The 24,103-nt window shown below is 37.3% G+C and overlaps 1 protein-coding gene across 5 annotated transcripts in view; it reads right to left on the minus strand.

The window, feature by feature from the left end:
* Window positions 1-4,211: 4,211 nt before the first annotated feature.
* Window positions 4,212-24,103, minus strand: part of LANCL1 (LanC like glutathione S-transferase 1) — a 40,015-nt gene continuing 20,123 nt past the window's right edge. For all 5 annotated transcript variants that reach the window (XM_077154980.1, XM_077154981.1, XM_077154983.1 and 2 more), the window contains exons 4-10: window positions 21,689-21,896; window positions 12,987-13,122; window positions 12,292-12,438; window positions 9,776-9,958; window positions 8,519-8,695; window positions 8,001-8,073; window positions 4,212-7,394 (exon numbers count right to left, since the gene is read on the minus strand). In XM_077154980.1, coding sequence (XP_077011095.1) covers window positions 7,318-7,394; window positions 8,001-8,073; window positions 8,519-8,695; window positions 9,776-9,958; window positions 12,292-12,438; window positions 12,987-13,122; window positions 21,689-21,896 — 1,001 coding nt within the window. In that variant the 3' untranslated portion in view covers window positions 4,212-7,317. The remainder of the gene's footprint in view (window positions 7,395-8,000; window positions 8,074-8,518; window positions 8,696-9,775; window positions 9,959-12,291; window positions 12,439-12,986; window positions 13,123-21,688; window positions 21,897-24,103) is intronic.

Genomic DNA, 24,103 nt, shown 5'->3' on the forward strand with positions numbered 1-24,103 from the left:
AGCAGACATCACCATGTGCCATCCCAGCTGAGGGAGAAACCCCGAATGTGTGTCTTAGTTTGGACATTTTTATGGCCTTAGAACTGCAAACTTGAAACTTAATAAATTCCATTTATAAAAGCCATTTTTTGTATATTGCATTTCTGGCAGCATTAACAAAACTAAAACAGTATCCTATGCTCTTCACTTCTAGTCTGGGTCTTTATCATCTCTTGAGTGGAATCTTGCAACTAGTTTCCTGCCTCTAGTGTTACCTTTAATATTGCTGCCCAAGTGAGCTCCCTAAAATTTAAATCTGATGGTGCTGGGTTCCTCCTTAAAATCTTAAAAATGGCTTGACTTCCTATTTTTTACTGCTGAAGCCTAAAATTGGTACGGCTAGCCTGCTTCTTTCCTTTTCAGTCTTTGCTTTTGCCACTTCCTGCCCTGTACCACCTTAATTGCCAGTAATGAGAAAAGTGATTGGTGTCTTCTCTATTGCTTAATACTTTTGCTGTTTTTAAATGTCATTCCTTCTACCTGAAAAGCCACTTTCCCCATTTCTTGGCTCAGCTAATTCCTACTTCCATTTTGGCCATGAGATTCATCTTTTTTTTTTTTTTTCAAAAAAATAAAGTCTCCCTAAGAGGTCCCTCTTACCTATAGGTGAAGTGAAACTCTTGCATGTTGCTAACTCCATCCTCAGCACATCACATTGAAATGACTAGTTTATGGTTATCTCCACTCTGAACAATAAATTTTTTGTGAATAAATCACTTTATCTTCCTAATCCTAGACAGATGCTGTCTGTATCCAGCATATTCTAGCAGCACAACAATATTGTTCCAATTGACACTCTCTAATTGCTACATAGTTCATGAACCAATTACTAAAGAACTAATGACCAATAATAGGTTGATAAACTAACTCTTCTAAAATATTTGCATTTTAACAGGGGACTCCTGGAGGAAATGGAGTTAACCTATATCCATTAATAATGCTAATACTGGGAATTTTTGGGGCAAGTGACTTTTTGTCTTCAAACTTTCTTCCACTATGCTTATCACCAAGGTGGTCCAAATGAAAGGATCGCTTCTGAGCTGGCTGAGTAGCGTTTAAAGTGTCTCCTCTGTGCAAAAGTACTAAGCTGCAGGGGGTGCAAGAGTAGTTCAGTGGTAGAATTCTTGCCTGCCATGTGGGAGACCCGGGTTCGATTCCGGGTCCATGCACTTCCCCCAAAAAACAAACAAGCATAACAAGCAAACAAAAGTCCAACAAATGGTGCTGCAATAACGGGATGCTCACATGGAAAAATCATGAAATGTGACCTTGCCATACAGTATAACAAAAAAATAAATAAATAAATAAAAGAAAAAAAGTACTACGCTGTAATATCTCCAAATTTAGACAGAAACCACAGTTTCCATGAAGGTCCTGGGCATACCTTAAATTTATGGAACAAAGGAAAGAGTACTTGGGGAACGTCAGGGTTGTCTATAGCAATAGAACTGATAGGACATATATATACACACATATATGTAGGTATTAAGAAATTTATTATAGCAATTGGCCCATATGACCGTGGGGTTGGCAAGACCAAATTCCATAGGGCAGGCTGCAAATTGGGAACTCTGAAATTTTCAGTGAATTTCTCCAAAACCTGGCTAGCTGTACTAGAGAGAGAACGTTTTCTTACTAATGGCTGAAATCATCAGTTCTCCCTTTAAGGCCTTCAACTATTGGATGAAACTTTTCTCATGCTGAAGGCAATCTCCTTTGTTGACGGTCAATGTAATCAGCCATAGATGCCATCAACTGCTTAATGACTGAAATCCACAAAATACCTTCACAATAACAATAAGGCTGGGGCTTCCTTACCCAAACATCTGGACACCAAAACCTAGCCAAGCTGACCCATGAATTTAACCACTACAGGATTTTAACAGGAATATACAATATATTTCCATAGCCTGCCCAATCACCTGTCTTCTTTACCAGCCAGAGTTGTCAGAATTGGGACATTTATCTCATGCACCAAAGAATCTCCAGGGGCACCTTCTATACAAACATACACGTTTAATGAGTTTGGGGGTAAAATGGTTTTAAAGCATCAGTAAATAACACGGCATGTTAGCAGCAACTAGGCTCACAGTACCAGCAGTTTAGATTATACCAGTGAGGGGCTGCATATTAATACCTGAATGCTGAATCCTGAGAAAACAATCAATATTAAATATCAACTTACACAGTGAGCTGTATCAGTATTTTCTTGGGTTATAAATGTCTTTCTTAATATTCCAGCTCCGTCAGAGAAGAGAAATTGGGCAATTGTGACCCTTCTTTTTTTTTTTTTTTTTTTTTTTTTTTTTTTTAGAGAGAGGGAGGAAGGGAAGGAAAGACAGAGAGAAGGAAGGAAGGATGGAAGGAAGGAAGGGAGGAAGAAAGGGAAACATCTTTAAACATTTTCTTGTTTTATTATATTTTGTTTGTTTGTTTGTTTCTTACATGGGCTGGGGCCGGGAATCGAACCGGGGTCCTCCGGCATAGCAGGCAAGCACTCTTGCCCGCTGAGCCACCGCGGCCCGTGACCCTTCTTTATAAACTGTTTTATCAAGAGTCCTGCCTTTTCCTGCATAATGACTAAGTGCCTCACAAATGCTTTCTTTCTAACACTTACTTGCAGAGTGATAGAACATTAGTTTCAGGTTTAATGTCACCATGATTGTAATTTGCCTGTGGATGGAAAGTTACTATAATGTAGAAAGATGAAATCAAACTGGTTGACTTTCAATAGTAGTCCTGCTAAGATACATTTCTCTATCTTCATTATTTTACTCTTGGCTTATTATGCTTGCTGTTTTCTCCCATTACTCATGAAATTGTCAAATAAGTCCTGGAGGATGCACTAGAATAGGCCTTCTGGAAAATAGTGTTTGGACAGTTTACATAATGGGACCAATGAAGCCAACATGTTCTCCACTGTAAAAAAGCCAGTGTTCTCTCCCTTTGTTAATTGACCCACAGCTTGAGAAGGAGGAGGGCAAGTTTGGATGAGAAACTGAATGAGAAAGCAAATTATCAGAGGACTGACTCGTCGGTTTTTCTCAGTTTAAGTGAGGCTTATAAAAATAGAGCACGCATGAGACTTTTAATGACATTGCCTTCTTGGTGAGAAATATCTCAGGAAAAAAAAATGACAGGAACATAATTATTCTATTCAGAGAGTATGAGGAGAAGGAGGGAGGCAAAGATCTTTCTAGTGCAAAGTTAGGAAAAAAATAAATCAAATCATTGTGGGAAAGTTGCAAGAGACAAATTACTTCCCCAGGTTTTGAGTTTATGAGATTACAAGCAATTTAATGCAGTTGCCATTATTTTGTTTCTGGTAAAAAGATGAGCCAGGGAATGGTAAACTAGAGAACAGTGCTAGTTGTTCTTACCAATTGAAATGTGGTCTTGTGAAGAGTTAGTGAGAATGCTTTGAGCATTACTCTGGAATTTGTGGATGACCTCGGAAAGGCATCCGTCTTTTCTACATCTCACTGTTTGCAACTGAAGACATGATACCACCATATTTTTACTTCATTCAAAGGACTGAAATGAAAATAAGCATGCATTTATCTTTAGTATTATGAGTCACTCAAACAATAGACCAGAGGTATGAAGGACATTTTAATCATATGTACCAGAGGACAAAATGTAATTTACAGATGAAAACCAGTATTTTACAATTTGGCAAATCTTCATTGTGCCCAGTGACACCAAGTAACTGTGTTATGAAAAGAAGTGGTTCAAGGTCATCCCAGGTATTCAGTAGAACTCCTTCCCAGCCTCTGCATATACATTTTATAATTATGCTTTATTTAATCCCCTCCTCTATTCAAAGTTCCTTCAGAAGTGGCCAGCAGGGAAATCAGCTTCTAGAATTAGGCCTTAAGGTATTAATCACAGGGTGGATTCTCACGTTTCAGATGGTGAATACACTGTTCTGTTTGAAGCTTAGTAGTTTCCTCTAAATTCTGTAATGATCAAATTTAAAAATATTTTCCCCTAATAACTCTTTTAGAACATTCTGAAAATTTTTTTTGACCCAATGATGAAAAAAAGATTAGGAACAAACCCTAGGAAATAAAGTGTATGGAGAAAAACATGAAAGTAGCATGAAGCCATCAATTACCTTAAAGGAGATAATTTAAACTTAAACCAAAATAAACAAAAAGCACATGACTGTATACAGTGCTAATAAAATTTTATTGAGAACCAGTAAGCCAAATCTGTTACAGAACACAGAAATACATATGATCCCAACCCTTCCCAATAAATGACAATAAAACATTGGGGTAGGTTTCCCGAATACTCCACCCTCAATTTTATCTACAGGAGAGAAACAACTCTTCTACAGTTCAACAATACTGATAATGCAAAAATGGAGTTCTCTGGTCTCTTTAGGGGAAGCAGAAATGGAACTAGAATTCAGTATGAGTAATATAAAGGACTACAGATGAGTTTTATTTACAGTTTGTATTTCAAAATCAGCTAGTAGAAGGCAGAGCATTATAAGATCAGACACAAATTAACCTGAGGACATAGAAGCAGAGTATATAACTCTCAATTCAGTTATTTAGGGAAGTGGAAATAAGGAGAGAAAATAGCCATGTATCCTCTTTTATCTAAAAGTCTACCAACCATGAATGCTTCTGATGCTGAATAATTTCAAATGACATCAAAGATGAAAAAGGAGCCAAATGACTCTAAGAATTAAAGACTGACATCTCGGATGAGACCAAAGCCCACTGGGATGTATGGCAGTGGTCACAATCGTTCCTTTCATGTGATGAAACATTACCCACTGCAGTTTTTCATTACCGTAGGAACAGAAATATATGACAGGATAAATGAACACTGCTTGGCCAGCATTTATAGTTTTACTACCTAGTTTTTGCGTGGAGATAAGAGATGCTATTGAGTTTTCTGGGAAGGAGCATTCAGGAAATTTTTTTTTTTTTACAAAAAAGAAAATAGCTGAGGGAAAAATTTAACTCAGAAATAGAAATGAAAAAAAAAGAACGCTTCTTTTTTAAAACTATGAAAGTTAATGTAAAAGCTTCTTTCAGTATCTACCAAGGAATTAAAATATTGGTCTTAGCTATGTAGCCTCTGCCTGAGTTAAAATCCTCTCAAATCTTCCTTTACTACCAAGCATAAAAAAAAAAACAATGGCACAAATATAAAAATCTGTCAGTTTAATAACAGTCCTTAAAAAGCTAAAAAACAAACAAAAAATTTGAATTGTGTTTGTTTTGATGAATTCACTAATGGATGACAGGAGCTAAACTGCAATCCAGATATTAACAAGAATACCCTTCAAAATATAACTTTTCCTTGCCTTGAAGTCTTCTTTGGATTAAATTAATTGAGATGCTTGGAGAAGCACTGTGATCAAGTCTGGCTATGAGAAAGGTGTGTTTCGTTCTTCCCTTCAGTTACTGACTACGTCAACTCAAAGTGCAGAAACGGTATAATAAGACATTTAACTAACCAAATGGGCTTTATTCTTTCAAGTTGGACACCCAGCCAAAGGCAAATCAGCTTTGTTGTGTGCATACGCTTCTACCTGTTACTATGAATGCTGACAATGTTGAGCTGAAACTTTTTTGCAAGAAAATCACAGCTTGCACACAGTTTACTAGCAGCCCTTCAGAAATGTGCGAGGCATGAGGTAACCCCCAACCTGTCCAAGTCACAGGAGAAAGCTAATCCTAAGAATTGAGCAGTAGGCTGTTTTTCAAAGTCCCACTGTCAGTAGCCTTTAAAGGGTCAAACAACTTCCAATGTTAGCTATTTCGGTGCTAAATGGAAAATAATAAGGGACTGTTACCTGCAGGAACCAGAATACATGCAGTGGGGACTTGCTTCAAAGTTCCAATAAAAATAGTATGTTTTTGTGACCAAGAGAACTATGAAAATAAGCACATTTTTAAAATCCTCAAACCCTGTTTTTGTAAAGCCCCAAATGGTCCCAAATCAATTAAAACACACAGAAGAGATGAAACAAGCCTGGCAAAGGCAGCCATGGTGGGAGGAGACGTAGCTGAAGAGTCAAAACATTTGTACAGAATTTGTGTTCATTTACCATATAAATACCCTACACTGAGGTCTCAGAAACAGATGTATTGTTAAGCTGAGGCTATGCAGAGATACAAGCTCTACTGGTCCTAACCATGACCACTGGATAATCCCTCCTACCTAAACAGCATATCTATCAAAAGCTTTAGTGTTTCTGTTCAAGTTATTGGCTATCTAGCAATTTTCCCTGACTTTTTTTTTTAAACAAAAATAGGGAACAACATATAAATAAAATTATAGGAAGGAAAATATATGGCTTTTACCAAACAGCTAGCACTAAAGCATAGTCATTGGAAAGTAAGTAAAGCACATATCAAAGTGTGTAAGGTCAGTTGCACAGGGTGGACTCAAATCCCAGGCCATAGCATATTCAGACAGAAAACTGACTTCCTGGTCTTATACTAACATCAAAGAACAAACAAATTTAAATAAACAGTTCCACAATATACTAGGTTATTTTAGAGAAAACAAACTGTTACTATTAGCTTACTTTGAATCAAGCTTCAGATCATAACTTTCAAAATGATCATCACATTTTAGAAGTTTTGATAAAAATGCTGGCTTCCACAGCCAGGATGCTTTACTGACCCCCAATAAAAAAGGGGCACATTTGAAAGTGTGCTTATCTATAATGTAAATAGGCATGGTGAACTGGAAAAATGGAGGTTAGGTCCCTGGCCTAGTTTGCAACTGTTGGAATTTTTCTCTTGAAAGGATACAGTTACATTTTTGTCCCCTTTCATAATCAGCCATTTAGAGAAAAGCAAAATCATAAAACTGCTCTTCTGTTGGGAGAAAAACAAATATTAAAGAGAAGAAGTAGATGGCACTTTCCAACAATAGTCATATATTTTTTAACTACATTAAGTTTCTTTCAAAAATTCTTAGAAGAGTAACAGACTTGTCATATTGATAAGCTTAAATAAGAATAAGATTTCCTCCAAGTTCTGAAATATACATACACATATATACCCTCAAAATACATATTGTCACCCTCTCTTTAGGATGAAAATACCTGGAATCAACAGATTTCCTTGGATGCTTTGAAATAAAAGCAAATGGTAAAGAAAAAGAACCAAACTAAAGGCAAACTGGGGAAAATTAACTAACACAGTTTAACTCTAGTTTTGTTGAAAAGCAATGAAAGCACTTAGCCCAGGCGTGAATATGCAGAGAGGGTCATGCAGTGAGTTGCAGGGGCATGCTTTCCTTTTACAGTTCAAATGCTGGGAACTTGGCTCTCCTAGGGACTAGCAGATCAGCCAGGAAATATATTGTTCCAGCCATTCCTGAAAAAAGTGAGACATCCAAATCATAACATGAAATGATCTATTTTATAGAGTGGTTCCATTTTTTCAGCATTAACAATATCACAATATTAATGGCAATGATCTAAAAGAAGTGGGACTCACTATCTATTTTTTTATAGGTTCAACATCAGAGGAAATCACTAGTGAGGTGCTCAGCCTTTTTTCTAGGAGGGAGACAGCAGGAAGAGTGGAGCCCAGCAAGTTCAAGTCTTGACTTTGCCATTTACTGTATGTGAGCTGCTTCACCCTACCTCTTTGAGCCTCAGTTTGCTCATCTGTGAAAGAGGCATCATAATGCCTACATGCTTCTGCAGAGATGATTTACGATGGCATCTCAAAAATGCCCAGCATGAGCCTGGGGCCATAAATGGTAGCCACTATTATAATTACTAGTATTAGGTCTATGGCAATACATATGCTAATTAATTTTTACCATTGACTCAAACTGTTTTAGGAGTTAAAGAAGCAGTTTAACAAGTGACCATAACGTTAACGTGTAGTTAAAAATGCAAATTCAAAGACATTAAGTGCCAAGCAGAGAAAAAGATACAAATATAAGGCAAATAAATAATGTGTGAAGGATACCTTCAAAGAGGGAGAAGGGAGTGTCCGGGGTTCTGCACCCATGTCCTCCATAGTTTAAACACCATTCAGCAAACTGAAAATAAGGCCAAGTTAAATTACCGCAATGATTTCTTCCAGAGATTTCCCAAAAGTGCAGAGCTTGTTGTTTAGAGTAACTCTGAAGAAACTATCTTCAAGTCAGAGAAAAGGGATTAAGGCAGAGAAGAGGAGGGTTTGAAAGGGAATACGGAGCCTGTCTGAGCCATGTATCTCCAACATTATCAAAAAAGAAAGAGCAAAACTACCCTACATCTTTCTCCCTGCCCCATCCCCAATGCTACTGGGCAGAATTATGTTCCTTTTTAAAATATCTAATCTGATCGAATGGCTTTGTACGCTTTTTTTTTTTTTTAAATAATTGTGTTTCTTGTCTCTAGACTTATATTTTAAAAAATAAATTAACTAATCCAGATGAAGTAAAGCCCTTTCCCTGACCTGCTGGGAAGGGATACTTTCTTTTAGGCAGCCCTGAATCCTACCTTGCAAGCCCTGTACAAGTACTTCATGTCCTGGGTGAGGTTGTAGAGTGTCAGGAAGGCATAGGCGTTCCCTGCAGCACCGTGGCACAGCCCATACCCTTTCTTCAGCAGCCCATATTGCCAGATCACTTCAGCACACTGGCAGGCATCACTGAGATACTGGTCCTCTTTAAACACCTGTTGGGCCAAGGGACATGGGGGGTTTTACTGTAAGGGATACAATAAAGAGTTCTGTCAGCATTCTTTCTTGAAAGGTAAGGGAACGTGGGATGAGGAAAGGGGTAGATAGAGGGAGGTGGCTGGGCAAGAGGGTGACAGAGAGATGTATTATATGTGGTAACAAATTACTAAATTATTATCATTTGTTTCTTTCCAAAGAACATATGCTATCTTTTTGGTAACAATGATGTCCACCCTTCAATATTAGAAAGTTTCTTCAAACACTGGAAAAAAAGTTATAATTTATTAATATGCAAACTTATTGTAAAACACTATACTTTGTTAGAAAATACTTTATGATCTTTTGCTACCTCCTAAATCTTGATCAAAGACTTAAGAAATACTCTCTCTTGAGTAGACATTTTTAATATCTCATTGCAAACTAAGTGCCCTTAAAAGAAGAATAACAGCAGTTCTTGTGATTAACAGGATCAAGAGTATGACCAAAGTGAGTAGCTGTTTCCTTAGGTTTTATTTGTTTTCTTTTTTCTTTTTTTTTTTACATGGGCAGGCACCAGGAATCTAACCCGGGTCTCCGGCATAGCAGGCAAGAACTCTGCCTGCTGAGCCTCCATGGCCCACCCTGTTTCCTTAGGTTTTAAAAGTTTCTCAGTTATAACCACCTTTCTGAAATGGAGAATTTGATATACTGAAAGCACATTAAGGCTACAGGATGCTAGCACCTATTCATAGTCTATAAATTTATAATTTGAAGATTTGGTACCAAGTGGAATAGACAGCTTAGTTTATTTCTTTCTACTTTCAACTGATACTTAGAAATGTATCTTGGTTCTGCCACTGACATGAGAACCTTGACTACTCTACATCTCAATGACACTGTCTCCTATTCTGTGAAATGATCTCTGCTTATGGAACAGACGGATACTCTGAGAACAAATAATAGCCCATTCAGCAAAGTGATCTTAGGTCCAGTAAGTGATTTATTGCTCATTTAAGGATGATTAAGATTAGATTTAAATTATAAAATGTTATGTTAAATTTTCCAATTTATTTCTAAAACAAAAAAATAAACAGTACCTTGTAGGCCTGGATGAGCATATAAATTACTCCGGGGGCACCGTGACACCAGTGGACAAGCAGATCTCGAGTGTCATCCACACATGGAGGGTAATTGCCGGAAGGGAATTTCAGCTGGCAGACATAGTCCACACTGGGTTTGACCAAACTATGCAGCTTCGCCTGGCTCACTTGAAGGCTGGGCTAAAAATGAGAAAGGGAACTGTCAACTCTCCTGAGGCAAACAGACCTTCTTATGTCTGAGGGGTGAGTTTTAAACCAGAGAGAAAGCATGACCAAAAGGAACTGGAAGTCAATGAGGGGTTCTGGGTTCCATTCAATTTTTTTTTTTTTTACCTACTTTACTTTCATCTGCAGATCATTTCTGTGATTTCAAATAATGGAACAAATAAAAATTAGGTTATCAGTTAACTCTTGAGGGTGGCTAATATATTATTATGTGCCTATTATTTTTCAGTATGTTTTTATCTACCTATATATAAATGATTTTCCCGAACCATGCTTGAGAATTTGAGTGTAAGAGAAGTTTCCTAAGGTTTCAGTGCCTAAAGCATGCTTTAAAGATGATTAAGATGAAGACAAAGAGACACATAAGACAAAACCCAGCACAACTTTCATTATCACATTTAGAGAACTAGTAAGTGATGTTTCAATGGACAAGGACCATAACAAGTTAGAAGACCTAGAATCTAGACCCTGAAGTGCAGTGTGGTTTCTGAATCTTTGGACTTGGTGATATTATATACTCAGGTTTACTGTGGTATAACAATGTACAGATTTATAGGACAAGTTACCTACTGCATAAAAGTCTCTACTTTTTATACAATTTTAGTTTCTCCTTAATTCACTGTTCACTTCTTTAAACAACAAATTCAAAGTGTTGTTTTTGCCAGCCAGGAGATGAGGCATGGGGCTGGGGGGAGTGAGAGGTAGGGAGGGATGCAAAGCAGAGGCAAGAGGAAGTGGTGTCAGAGAGCTTAGATATATTGATGGTACAATTTCCACAGATACTAGAAGTGTAGTAAGTTCTTTAGGGGACATATGGACTCCACTTTACCCAAAGAACATTGCTTAGACTCAGTTGAAAATGTTGAGTACAATGAATGGATTCTCCTCAAACTTGAAAGAAATAACCAACCTGGCCTAAAAATAATAGTTTAGTTTTATGTTGACACACTACTAGAATGGACTTCAGGATTAAAAATTAACTCATTTCAAATAGATAATAACCTGCAAATGGAAAAATCAACACTTGAATTTTCCAATTCCTGGTTTCAGTTAAGAAAAGGATACAAAGGAGCAGATGCCACCTTATTATCTGTTTCTGTGAAAGGTCAGTGAGGCTGTCCAATCATCAACATGTGACTCTTAACTCACCTTGAAACTTCAAAAGACATGAAGTCTCCTTTCTTGAAAACGTTTAAATATCTATATTTGCTTCTGGAAATGGAAAGCCACTGAGGAATTTTGCCAGAAAAATATAGAAATGTAAAAAATCTAAATTGTCAAAAATCCTAATTATAAACATACTAATTGAGAAGTACAGATTTACATACAACAGTTGGTCTCTTATTGCCAATAACACTCAGAAAAACCTGGAGTTTTTCAGCTTCATTGTTATTGTTCAGTTATAGATAAAGGACAGGTCTTCTACTGTTTTGTGTTATTATAGCTAGCTACTCAACCAGCTGGTAACAGTGACTATCCAAGCACTCATTTGGAAGATATTAACACTTTCTTTATGATATCCTACACTTTGGGATGGTGGGCCTGGAACATCTCTACTGCCATTAAAGAACAATTTTTTTTTGCCATGAATTTTTATGCTTAGTCACAATTGCCAATTTCTTCTTAAAGAGAGCTCTTAAGCCCCCAAAATCAATCTCTCAGGAGAAGTTCTCTTCTGACCTATCCTACCAGGTTACACCTGCTGGAGTAAATTATATTGGTCCTTAGTTTATCTGACTTTGGCTAATGTGTTCCAATAGTATTAGATCCAGAAAACTGTTGGTCAGAGCAGATTCAGCTATATCCTAGGTAAGTTACACAAAATCCATTAAAGGCCCCTTAGCTTTATTCTCTAAGCGTGTCTTAGGAATTTGTGCTCATTTGTTTTCTATTGATTTTGTTTTTACTCCTGAATTTGTCTCAAGGGGTTGTGTCTTATAATGAGGAATAACACTCTCAACTTAAGGTATCTGCTGAAAGAGAAGTAGAGAAAAGCGAAGACATTTAATGCAAAAATATAGGTCAAAACACTGTAAGTTTACACAAGTAGCACAAGGTAGGCATGTATGGTCACCCACAAAACAAACATCATCTGAAAGCATGGCGCCTTTTACATTTACAAACTTTAAAATGCCCATTGGGAAACATTATCTTTGTCTAAAACAGGTTATTACAAGGACAGTGATACAGTGGTTGACAGAATAATAAAATAGAACTGGAGCATCTCTCTCCCACTCAAGACAGAATATCAGGAAGTATATTTTAAGGTCACCTTAATCATCCCTTACCTGCATCAGATAGTAATAAATTCCCGCCAGGCCATGAGCAGCCCCCACGTAATATTCCCGGTACCATTCGTACATCAGCGGAGTCTTTGCTGTGAAGTTTCTCTTTTTAGCCAGGTTTTCTCCAGAGGTTAAAACTGTTTCACAAATCTATAGGGAGAAAACCAATCTAAATAATGAGAGAATTAGAATGAAAACCTTCCCAGAGGAAGTAAGGAACATTTTAGCTAAGATGTACCAGGGAAAGTGGTGCATTAGAAAAGTCTTATGGCCAGGGAATGGCACAGTTCAATTTTCACTCAGAGAAGCGGGAGTAACTGTTTCTTTCAAGGAGAGAGAGAGTATGGAAGCTCTTGAACTCTTTTCACTATGGCTTATAAGAGTTCACCTAGGAAGGAAAGCATAAACTCCTTCAGACAGAAAAAGAGGTACCTGCATCTGGGAGATAATTTTCTTCCAAAAGAATCTATGAACTCTCTCATGGAATAGACCAAACTTCCTACTCAAAGTTATTCTCGAAGGAGTTTTCAACAGCCCTCAGGGTGAAGCTGTTGGTTCTCTGATCACTCCTGACTTTTACAGGTCAAGATACACCTTCCCCTATCTGAAATGTTTTAACTGGGGAAATCAAATCAATAGTTTAGACAGATGGTAAGTAGCATCCTAAAAAGACTCTTAAAAAGCATAAAACGTGGTACCTGCTTAATATGGCTTTGAGGAATCTTTTCCTCTCCAAAGTTCTTATTCACAAAAAGAAGAGCAGAGATGTAGCCCATTCGTCCATAGAGCATTTCATTAGGAACATTGGGATCAATCTTATTTAGGTGGATTAGCCTGGGAATAAAATAATACATATCTAAGGTATGATTTTTAGTGATACATAAGTATATCTTACATGAACACATACACACACATTTAAGACTTTTTATTTTTAGTAAGTGGGCTGGGCCAGGCCTCAAAAGGTAGTCAGGGTTCAAAGATTAGCCCTCAATTAAATTTCTTAAGTTCACAATAGAAATGACAAATAAGAATGCAAAGAATGAAAGAATGTAAGTGAATGGCTGAGGTTATCTGAAGTCTCCCTAATGTTTCATGGAGGTAGTGCATTACCTAATTTAACTTGCATGGTCAGTTTAGCTGAATACCATAAGTACATGGAATCTTGAATAAAGCCTAAGATCTTGTTGCTTTATACAGTTCAGTGTAATGCCCAGACACATCCCAGAGTAATGTGAACAGAGAATAAAAAAGTATTTGTAAAGTCCCCTTGGGGGATTGGGGAGAAAGGAGGAAATGTTCAACTTCCCCATCTGGGGAACTCCTGATATTCTCACAAGCAATGGGGACAACCAATTCAATAGGCTGAGCCCTTGATCTTGGGGCTCGCCCCTGTGAAACTTATTCCTAAAAAGGAGAAGCTAAACTTATTCAAAATTATTCCTAAGAGTCACCCCCAGAGAAACTCTTTTGTTACTCAGTTATGGTCTCTCTAAGCCAACTCAGCTGGTGAACTCAATGCCCTGCCGTCATGTGGATCTGACTTCCAGGAGTGTAAATCTGGCTGGCAACATGGAACAGGACTCACAGGATGAGCCTGGACTGGTATCATGGGATTGAGTAAGCCTTCTTGACCAAAAAAAGGAAGAGAGAAATGAGACAAAATAAAGTTTCAGTGGTTGAACGATTTCTTTTCAAACAGAGTCAAGAAGTTATCCTGGGGCTTATTCTTATGCATTATATAGATATAATATGTATCTTTTTAGTTCCTAGTGTATTGTATTGGCTAGAGGGAAGTACCTTGCACTGCTGAATTCTATTCCAGTAGCTTTAGTTCTTGAAGACAATTGTATAACTATATAGCTTTTACAATGTGACTGTGTGATTATGAAAACCTTGTGTCTGATGCTCCTTTTTTCCAGGGTATGGTCAGATGTATAAAAAATTAAATAATAGACGGGATAAGGGGTAAAAAAAAATTGGACAGATTGAAATATGAGTGGTCAATGAGAGGGAAGAGTATGGGGGATGGTGGGAAATAAGAGTTTTTTCCCTTTTTTTCTGTTTATTTCTTTTTCTGGAGTGATACAAATATTTTAAAAATGATCATAGTGATGAATACACAACTATGTGATAATATTGTGAGCCACTGATTGTATACTTTGGATGGACTGTATGTGTGTGAAGATATCTCAATAAAAACATAAAACAAACAAACAAACAAAAACCCTGTTCATTTAGCAGTCTAGGTCTGAGAAGCTACTGCTGGCCATTACATCATTCAGCCTGGAGAAAACACTCAAAGGGACCTCTATTTCCAATGAATGAAATGTTTGCTGCTCTTCAATTATCTCTTTCCTTGGTTTATTTCTTAAAGTGTTCTGAGGTCTACCTGAAGCATCTGTATACCTAAACCACCACAATCAATAACACATGCAAATGGTAGCAGAGGTATCACTCTCCTGCCTCCCCAGACTCCTAGGCTTCCAGTCTGTTGCTTTAGAAACAAGCATGGTTATCACTTCTTGTACATCCCTTGAATTCTTTTAAGCACACATAAGCATAAATATACTTATTTGTGAACATAAATATTGCCTCAAATGTTCTACACATTGCTATTAAACAATATATCTTGACCACCATTGCATATGTCATTCTTTACAATGGTCGCACAGTATTCCACTGAACGGGTGTATTATAATTTATTAGTTCCCTTTTGATGACTCAGTTTTTCAAAAAAGTTCTTTTTAGTTCTCGTGTCCAGGTAAGTTGGAGTAAGCATACTTCACCCAGTCTCTCCCACTAAACGCAAAATGCATGGAGCAGCTATCTCAGGGCTCTGAAAACTAAATAGTAGTAGGAAGACTGAGGAAGAAGATCAGAATTTAAAGTAACACCAAACCAGTGACGGATTTACTGTATTTTCTCCTCTGCTATTACCCTGGCTTCAAGGCAGTACAGCCTGCAATCTGATACGGCTATCAGGTTACTGACAGAAGCCCTCTAGCGTTAGAGAGTGGTGGCAATGGGAGCCCGCAGGAGACAAAATTCAAAGGGAGGGGCCGGGGCACAGATCAGAAGAGCTTTGGTCCTAGGAGGGCAGGACAAACTCCCATTAATTATTCCTCTCTCTGTCCTCCCAAACCCTTGGTAAAAAAAGCACAGTCATGGGAAGTAAGTGACACAGTAGGGTTAACCAAAGCTCCAGGTTTCTTGCCACAGAACCAGAAAATGAAGCTCCAGGGAACCCAAAAGGAGGGGAACATGCTGAGAGAATCTCAGGAAAGTGGCCATATTCAATAATCTGAGAAAAAACTTTATTATTATTATTTTTGGAAGCAGATATGATATATAGAGAAAATGTCCTTGCTAGTTACATTTTTGGTCAGATGAAATTTTGAAAGCACATTTCAGTTATCCCTAAATTAGCTTATAAACTTAGTATGTGATCCAATTTGCTATCAAAACCATTTAACTTTTGGTGAAACCTGACAAAATTATATTTTTGAGGAAAATATAAGGAAAGAGCCAGGGGTTTCCTGGAAAAGAGTAGTAACGGGAGGAAATTAGCCCTTCTGGATGATGTTTCTGCCATCAGGTAGCTTATGAACTGAGCATGCTATTTAACCTCTGTACTTGAAATGTTTCATCTATAAAACGAATGGTCTTTTTCCATTTAAAAATTCTCTTACTTGTTGTCTGTGTGTAAATATGCTTGTAGTTAAGTATAAACCATGTCATCTGCCTTGCATGTATGTCATCTTAGGATGGTCAATTAACACTCAAAGTATCAAAAACCTAAATTAGATTTCTTAAGTTCACAGTGGAGTTGACAAACAATAAATTCAAGGAATAAAAGGATGCAAGTGAGTGGTGGAGGTTACCTGATGCCTCCTGAATGCCTCATGGAGGAGCACACAAGACTGGTTAATTTGACAGTCTGGGTCAGAGAAGCTCAGAACCGCTGGAGACTATAGCGTTTAGCCTGGAGAAAGGACTAAGTCAACACTCAAAGGGCCATCTATTTCTCTGGGGTGATGGGTTACATTTGAAGTACTCTAAACTGGGAATCAGCATCAAGAGATACTCCTCACTTCAATAACGTTATCAAAATTGACACTACAGGATTTGTTAATTCAGGTAGTAAGGAATGTTAGAAAGCATTTTTTCATTGGAGACAAGTCTAGTGTTCACAGATAGTAGGATTTGGAGATAGTACAGGGCTTTACCACTCACTAATGAACGATGTCTAAGAAAGCCCTGAAGACAATGTGGCTTTCCCTGAGTTGTAAGAACAGAGTAGAGGACAATTTGTGCCTGTGTGCATCTTCTTGCTAATAAATGTTGGTATATTTCGCAGAATTTGGTCAACTGTTCGCTTTTATTTTAATATAATCGGTGGTAAAGTTATAGCTGAGGGTGTATACAGTACCTGTCTCTAATCTATGGAGGCCACCAATATTTATAAAAGCAAAAAAAACCCCTGACAATTCCTACGACCAGGCTATGAAACTAGACCTCCCAAGTACTTGTGAAAGAGAAAATAAACCTTGTCCCCTCCCCTCTAAGTGTTTCCACCTTAAGACTGGAGTGAGGAGTGGCAGGGGAAAGATTTAAATTTAAAATGAAGAGAATGACATCATTTTAATGACTAAAAGTGGCTGAAAGTTATACAACAATAATTCAGAAAAAAGTTACAAAAGAGTTCTTAAATGTTCTCACTCCCAGTAGGAAAGAGGGATTTGAAAAAGCATGGCTGGTTGCAGTTACTGAGAAAGTTAAACTTTTTCATATTATACCTCAACAAATTGAGACATCTCAATCAAATGGATAAAATGTGCCAATGCTGGCTCATGCATTTTTTTTTTCTTCTTCCTCAAATATAGGCAATAAACTCACAGAGGGAGAGTCCTTATCTAAGGAATAAGGACATAGTGGTTGGAGATTGCTTTCAATTTTCTTTTAAACGACCATGTTTGAATATTTCTCAATGTCAGCAGGGGTATCTGGGTGGTAGAATTATGGGTCAGACTCTTTTCTCTACTTTGATTTTTCTGTATTTCACAATACCATATAAATGTATGTATGTATACATATTATACACACATATAATTATCTATTATTTTAAAATAATTTAAAAACATTTATTAAGAAAAATTCTATCTTGTTCTCATGCTGAAAAACTGTAACAGTGGAACTTTAAGAAAATGAAATCTACTTATTAGATATGACCTGAACTGTTATAATAAACAGAATTAATCCTTGACCCCAATGTCAAGGTTTAATATAATTATATCAACCTGTATAGAATTTAGATATAAAATATACACCTTTGAATTACTTTTGCAAAGAAGACTGACAGAACTATTCAAAAAAGGGACAATGATGTGAAGATATTAAACATTCCTCTATGTGAGTTTTACGCAGAACAATGATTTCAATTAACTCAGTGATGTTTCTACGGAAATAAAGACCAATCAAAACACTATTAGAAAACACCATTCCTTTAGGTGGCGATATAAAATAAGCATTCTAAGCTTTCTGCAGCCAAACTCATTGACGTTTGGGAAGTTCAAAGTAGGTGACAAATACGTTCCAAACATCTACAGTATGGCTCAGACCACTCCATTAAAATAATACGTTATAGTTTACTTAATAAAGAAAATATTCAGTTTTCCTAGGTTTTAATTCCAGTCACTAAAATTTATTGTTTGGGTCTGATGATGACTAAAGGCATGTTTTGCATGCTATATTCTCAAGATAAAATAATGAAATGATAGCACTTCTAAATAAAAATGGTTATTTTATGTGTTCTTAGAGACTTTTAAAGCCAGAAACACATCATTGCAGTCCCATTTATTTGTTTTGATATGTTGATATTAAAAGCAACCAATTTTTAGAAGAGACAAGTTACCAAAATGCCACTGAAGGAAGAATAAAGATATAAAAACAGGATAGTTCTGTTCCACTCCTAGCAATACTTCCCTAGGGTGTAACTGGGGAGAGCTCTGGCTTTACATTATAAAAAAAATTCCAACTTTTTAAAAAGAATCCCTTTTCTGATTTATCATACCACAAAAGAGAAAGGGCATACGTTTTCCTGACCAGAAAGTCAAAGTTCTTTATCATTCTAAGTACCAACCCCAAAACACTATATATGTCAGGTTAGTCACTTAACTGGCTGCAAAACAGGGAGATCTCTCTATTTATGTAGTGGCATCGTATTATCCCTGTGTAGAAGGGACAGTAAAAATGGACATAGTATAAATAAGATAAGACAAAGACTCAATTATGGCGCCAGTTAGGTGACAAATAAACTTGCAAAGCTAGGGCAATGCTCTCCAGGAAATGGTACATGCTCTAAATCATCATCTAATATATGGTGCTGTTCCTCCCATGGCTAGGATTCATGGCTCAGAAATCAGTGGATGGAAATGGAAATGGCACCACTCAATTCTATTAGCAACATTTTTGCTTCCTATCCCATCCCTGAAACCTTATGTTCTGTTAGTCTAGAGGTCTTGGTTCCAAAGGCAGGGATGCTTCCATCAGGGTACACAACAACTAATCCAGTGACCTAGAAATCAAGACTGCCACCCAGCCATACAGGACTCCTTATGCCTCTGAATCAACAGATAAAGAAGAGAATTAGTATACTAGCTGGAGTGACTGATCCTGATTACCAAGGGGAAACTGGAATGCTACTACACATGGAGGTAAGGAAGATTATGGCTGGAATACAGAGGGTCCATTAGGGCAACTCTTAGTAGCATCATGCCCTGAGATTAAAGTTTATGGAAAATTAGAACAGTTCAATTTATGTTGTAATCAGAATAAAGGTTTGGGTTATTCCACCAGGCAGAGAACCAAGACCACCTGAGGTGTTTGCTGAGGGCAAGGGAAACGTGGATTGGGTAGCAGAAGCAGGCAGTTATAAATACCGGCTACAACCACCTGGCCAGTTGTAGAAACAAGGACTATAATAGTTATAAGCATTTCTTCCTTATTTTGTTTTTAATATAACTGAGTGTGGGAAAATAATCTTTGTTTTTATCTCTTATCCCCTTATCATATAACATAAGTTATATTAACTTTACATTATAGCGTTTAAGTTACACGATATCTAGGAGAAGAGTGAACATTGCCTAAGGACTCGCATCCTCTTCTGGGAAAGGGTTAATGCGTTCTCAGTTGTACACAGGATAGCTGCATCATGTTAGGCGGAAGGATGACCTTGTTAATGACTTTACCTGGAGATTAAGTATGGTTTAAGGAGATGTGTATGCATGCAAGGCTGACAAAGGGTAGCCTGTGACAGTTAATTTTATGTGTTGACTTGGATAGATTATGATGTTCAGTTCTTTGGTCAAACATTGGCCTAAGTGTAAAATGGAGGTATTGTGTAGATGGGATTAGCAACTACAATCAGTTGACTCTAAATCAAGGAGATTACCCTCAATAACAGGGGTGGGCCTCATCTAATCTGCTGGAGGTCTTAAGAGAAAGAATTGAGGATTCCAGAGATTAGAAGGAATTCTGTCTCTGGAATACACCTCCCTGAATTTCTAGCCTAACGTATTCAGACTCAAGACTTCAAAATCACCATTACCAGAACTTCCAACCTCTGGCCTACAGAGTTTGGATTTGCTATCACCCACAATTCCACGAGCCAATTCCTTATAATAAATGTCTATACTTATTATACACACACACACACACACACACACACATACTCCCCAGAGTAGCAATTCTTTTTTTTTTTTTTTTAAGTGTATGTAACCTTGGGTCTGGGTTTCTTACCTTTTGGGGAGTTCATAGATCCCTTTGAGAAAAAGCATTAGTGCTATCAAATCCTAATTTGAGGATTTTATATATCTCCAGAAGTCCTAAGATTCTCAGGGCCCAAAGTGAAGAACCTCTATCCTAAGGAAACACTGATATATTTGGATTTCAGTTTGTCTTTATAATGGAAGGATTAGACCCTTTTGATGATATTTAAGGCCCTTTTCGTCTCTAAAACTCAAAATTATGATTCTGAAAGACCACAACATTAAGACAATGTAGGAAAGGTAAGATGTGATATGATACTGGCAGTGGAGCACAGTTCCAAACACTATATATAGAGAATTTGAGTGTCTGTGAATTCTGAAAGGGGTGTAATGTAGGAAAGATTTGGTAAAAAGTAAAGCAAACATTATTGAAGAAGGAGGTTTATTAAATAACTGGTGACATGAAATAAATTCTAATTTCCTAGAACTGAACTGAAAAAATTTAGTGTTTTCCCTTAACAGGGAGGTGATGTAAAAGATGAAGCAAGCTCTAAAACATAAAAAAAAAAAAAAAAAAAATCCCCTTTTGTCTTTCTGTTCTTCCAGAACTCCAGAAATCTGAAAAATCAAAGCTGTGGTTGTTTAAAGTTTTTTTTCTTATCACATATCCATATTCTGTATTTTTTCTTATACATAGCTACACTCTGTATTTTAACTTCAATTAGCCTATTGGCTGCAAATAAAATACTGCTGAAATGTCATACAATTAAAAAAGATACAAATACCAAAAACACTTTTATGACCAAGGTATCAAAAAGGGGGAGAAGGCAGGGAATTTCAGCTTACCCTTAAGAGTGTTTTAATGTTAATAAACCCATTTGATATATGGCAGCATATCCCATAAAGTGTTTCTTAGAACAACAGGCCTTCCAGGCTCACTAAAGCTTGGTCAGGGCTGCTCCCTAGAGTCTCCCTCGTTTCCCCCACTGTATATAGGCTACAGAGGACTCTGAGTAGCCCTACAGTGAAGACCTGTATTGAACTTTCTTGGTGTTTCCCCAATTTTTCTGAATACACAGACCTTGCCTATTCTTTTAATACCTACTAATATTCTTCACAAAGTAAACTATTACCCTTTGGAGGCAATAATTGCAACTTGTTATTACAAAAGTTGAGTAACTCTTCATAATGTACCACAGCTTCTAGTGGACAGCCCTTATTTATATTAAAATGGAAATCTGGTTTTGCATGCCATTTGTCCCTAAGAAAGGCAGTTTTAAACAACTCTGTGGTCTCAGCCACCAGCAGGAAGTGAGCCACATTTTTTTGTATTATTGATCTTGGATAGCACCTTAGATAAGTAATCATATGATTAGGCTTCTGACCTCATTTCTGTTACTGAACCGATATTTGATCTGGAACATGTCCCTGCGCCTTATATCTTGCAACATAATAGGGTTTACAACAGTTATTCCTTAACCATAACCTAGGAATGTCAGAATTGATCAAGTGACAGAAGTAAGATTTATCTGCTCAGAGAGAAGTAAATTCTCTTGAATATTCTTTTGCTAACACATGCAGAATTACTGCATTAACAGTATCTAATGATAATCCTCAAAAAGAAAAATGATTACCGTGTGATGCAATCTTCTGCCTGCTTGTCATTCTTCATCTTGTGATATACCACAGCAGCCACTGCTAGAGGGCCTGCATCCCCACAAAGGAAGGTGATGGAACGCTTGGTCAAACAGTTTAAACTCTGCTTTACATAGCCGTGTGCCATCTGTAGGTAGGCAGGGTCTCCAAACACATCGTGGAGATGTAAGTAAAGCAGAGCAATACCTGAAGAGCACAGAAAACAGAGCTGATTGCATTGCTATGGTGCACTGCCTACTCAGCAGTGTTGACTTTTGATAAACTGTAGGAAATACGTAAATTATCTAGAAGTATAGATGATCTCAGTTCTTAGACTCAGTCCTAAATCCTAGGCAGCTTTAAGAAACAAGCTTAAGCAAATCACTTACTTGTTCTCAGTTTCCTCATCATTACAACACATAATAAGAACTCTAGGACCCTAGCCAATAAAGAAACAGAGTTTACTATGAATCATTGCATACTGATTACTGTGTTAATATAGTCTTCCTCATGGTTACATAATAGGTCATCAAACTATGTTAAAATTTATCTAATATTAAACAAAAATTTATTTTGGTCTTATAAGCTAAAGAAATTCAAGGACTAGGAGAAGAAAAATTCAATTTCTCTTCATATAGAAGATAATTTCCTACATGAGAAGGCAGGTAGAATAATCAGACGCCCTACCCCAGTATCACTCTAGGCAGGAATTGTAAGAAAATTATTAAAGTTGTTTGTAAGTTAGTTGAAAAGACATTTTTTTCCTCTGTTGAGGACCAGCCACTTTGGGAACTATAATGCTATGACTTTTGCTTTGGACCTGTTCTACTTTGCTAGCTGCCGGAATGCAACACACCAGAGACAGATTGGCTTTTAATAAAAGGGGATTTATTTCGTTAGTTCTTCAGAGGAAAGGCAGCTAATTTTCAACTGAGGTTCTTTCTTACATGGGAAGGCTCAGGGTGGTCTCTGCTGGCCTTCTCTCCAGGCCTCTGGGTTCTAACAACTTTCCCTGGGGTGATTTCTTTCTGCACCTCCAAAGGCCTGGGCTGAGTTGCAAGTGCTCAGATGAGGTATACTGAGCTGCCTGGGCTCTGCTACGTTGAACTCTCTCATGTAAGCACCAGCCAATTAAGTCAAACACCATTCATTGCAGCAGGCACGCCTCCTAGCCCACTGCAGATGTAATCAGCAACAGATGAGGTTCATGTACCATTGGCTCACGTCCACAGCAAAAGAACTAGGTGCCTTCACCTGACCAAGCTTACAGGGCCTTAACCTCTTTGCTTCTTTATCCTACTGATGAAGCTTGCTGTATGTAACTGAGGTGTCATCTGCATGTCCTTACTCCATGCCTGTCACAGGAGATACAGCCTTCCTTCTCGAGCTAGCAGGTATCAGGGCAGACTCCAAGATGTGGAATAGGGTGTCTGCCTACCTGTGGCATTTCCAGAAACTCACTTTTCCCTTAAAAATGTATTTTCCATCTCATTTACTATTTTTAGAAGACACAGAGTCTATGTTTAAATCTAAATTAGTAGAGCCAATATCTTCACAGATTTCACTGCAGTAAAAATGCAGCCTGCAAAATTACTTTTTACTGTACTGAGAGGACAATTTTAAATTTAGATAGTTTTCTCATTTTGCATGGGTAATCTCCAAAGCTTTGTGCTACAGGCAATTTAATTTCACATGTATATTATGGCTAAATTTTCATTTCCTGCCAAAGTTAATAACCTTGTCTGCTCTTTCAAAGTGGCATGGTGTTAGTAATTCCACAAGCTGAAGATCACATGTACCAATACTAAAGGTTTTGTGGATGTAAGTGTACAAAACTGCAGTATATGGGTAAGAAAAAAAATCTCCTTCTCACAAATGATCAATATCAAGAGCTACTTCTAGAATTAGCTTCTTAATAGGCTTCATCTAAATCCACACCACGCTTCTGCAGGCAATTCGTTTTAAATTTGTTACCCTTTCATTTCACTCTTCTAGTCCCACTGCTGTCTGAACTCCCTTAATTAAGTTATGTAAGCACCACAGCCAGATAATGACATGACTGAAATCTGAGAAAATAAAAAGTGATTAAATACAAGCCCAATGATTGTTTTCCTTTTCAGACCTTTTGTCTCTCATTATCAACAATTCCTCTTGGCCTAAATACTTAGCAAACAAAACCCATTAAAGTTTGCAGTAAAGGTCTGATGTATTTCTAATGAAAAAACAGGTAATCATTTCTCAAGCCTCACAATAATTCATTTGGATAAAAAATTGTTTTTTCTTGTTGATCAGCAGAGAATCATACTTCTAGTTTCCTTCCTATGGGACTGTTTTGGGATTCCACAACCTCACACTTCATTTCTTTCTTCACTCTTTTCTGGGCCTCAGTGTTTATATATTTTAAACAAGCAACT

This window comes from Tamandua tetradactyla, chromosome 3, assembly GCF_023851605.1.
Source record: "Tamandua tetradactyla isolate mTamTet1 chromosome 3, mTamTet1.pri, whole genome shotgun sequence".
In the NCBI taxonomy this organism is placed as follows: domain Eukaryota; kingdom Metazoa; phylum Chordata; class Mammalia; order Pilosa; family Myrmecophagidae; genus Tamandua; species Tamandua tetradactyla.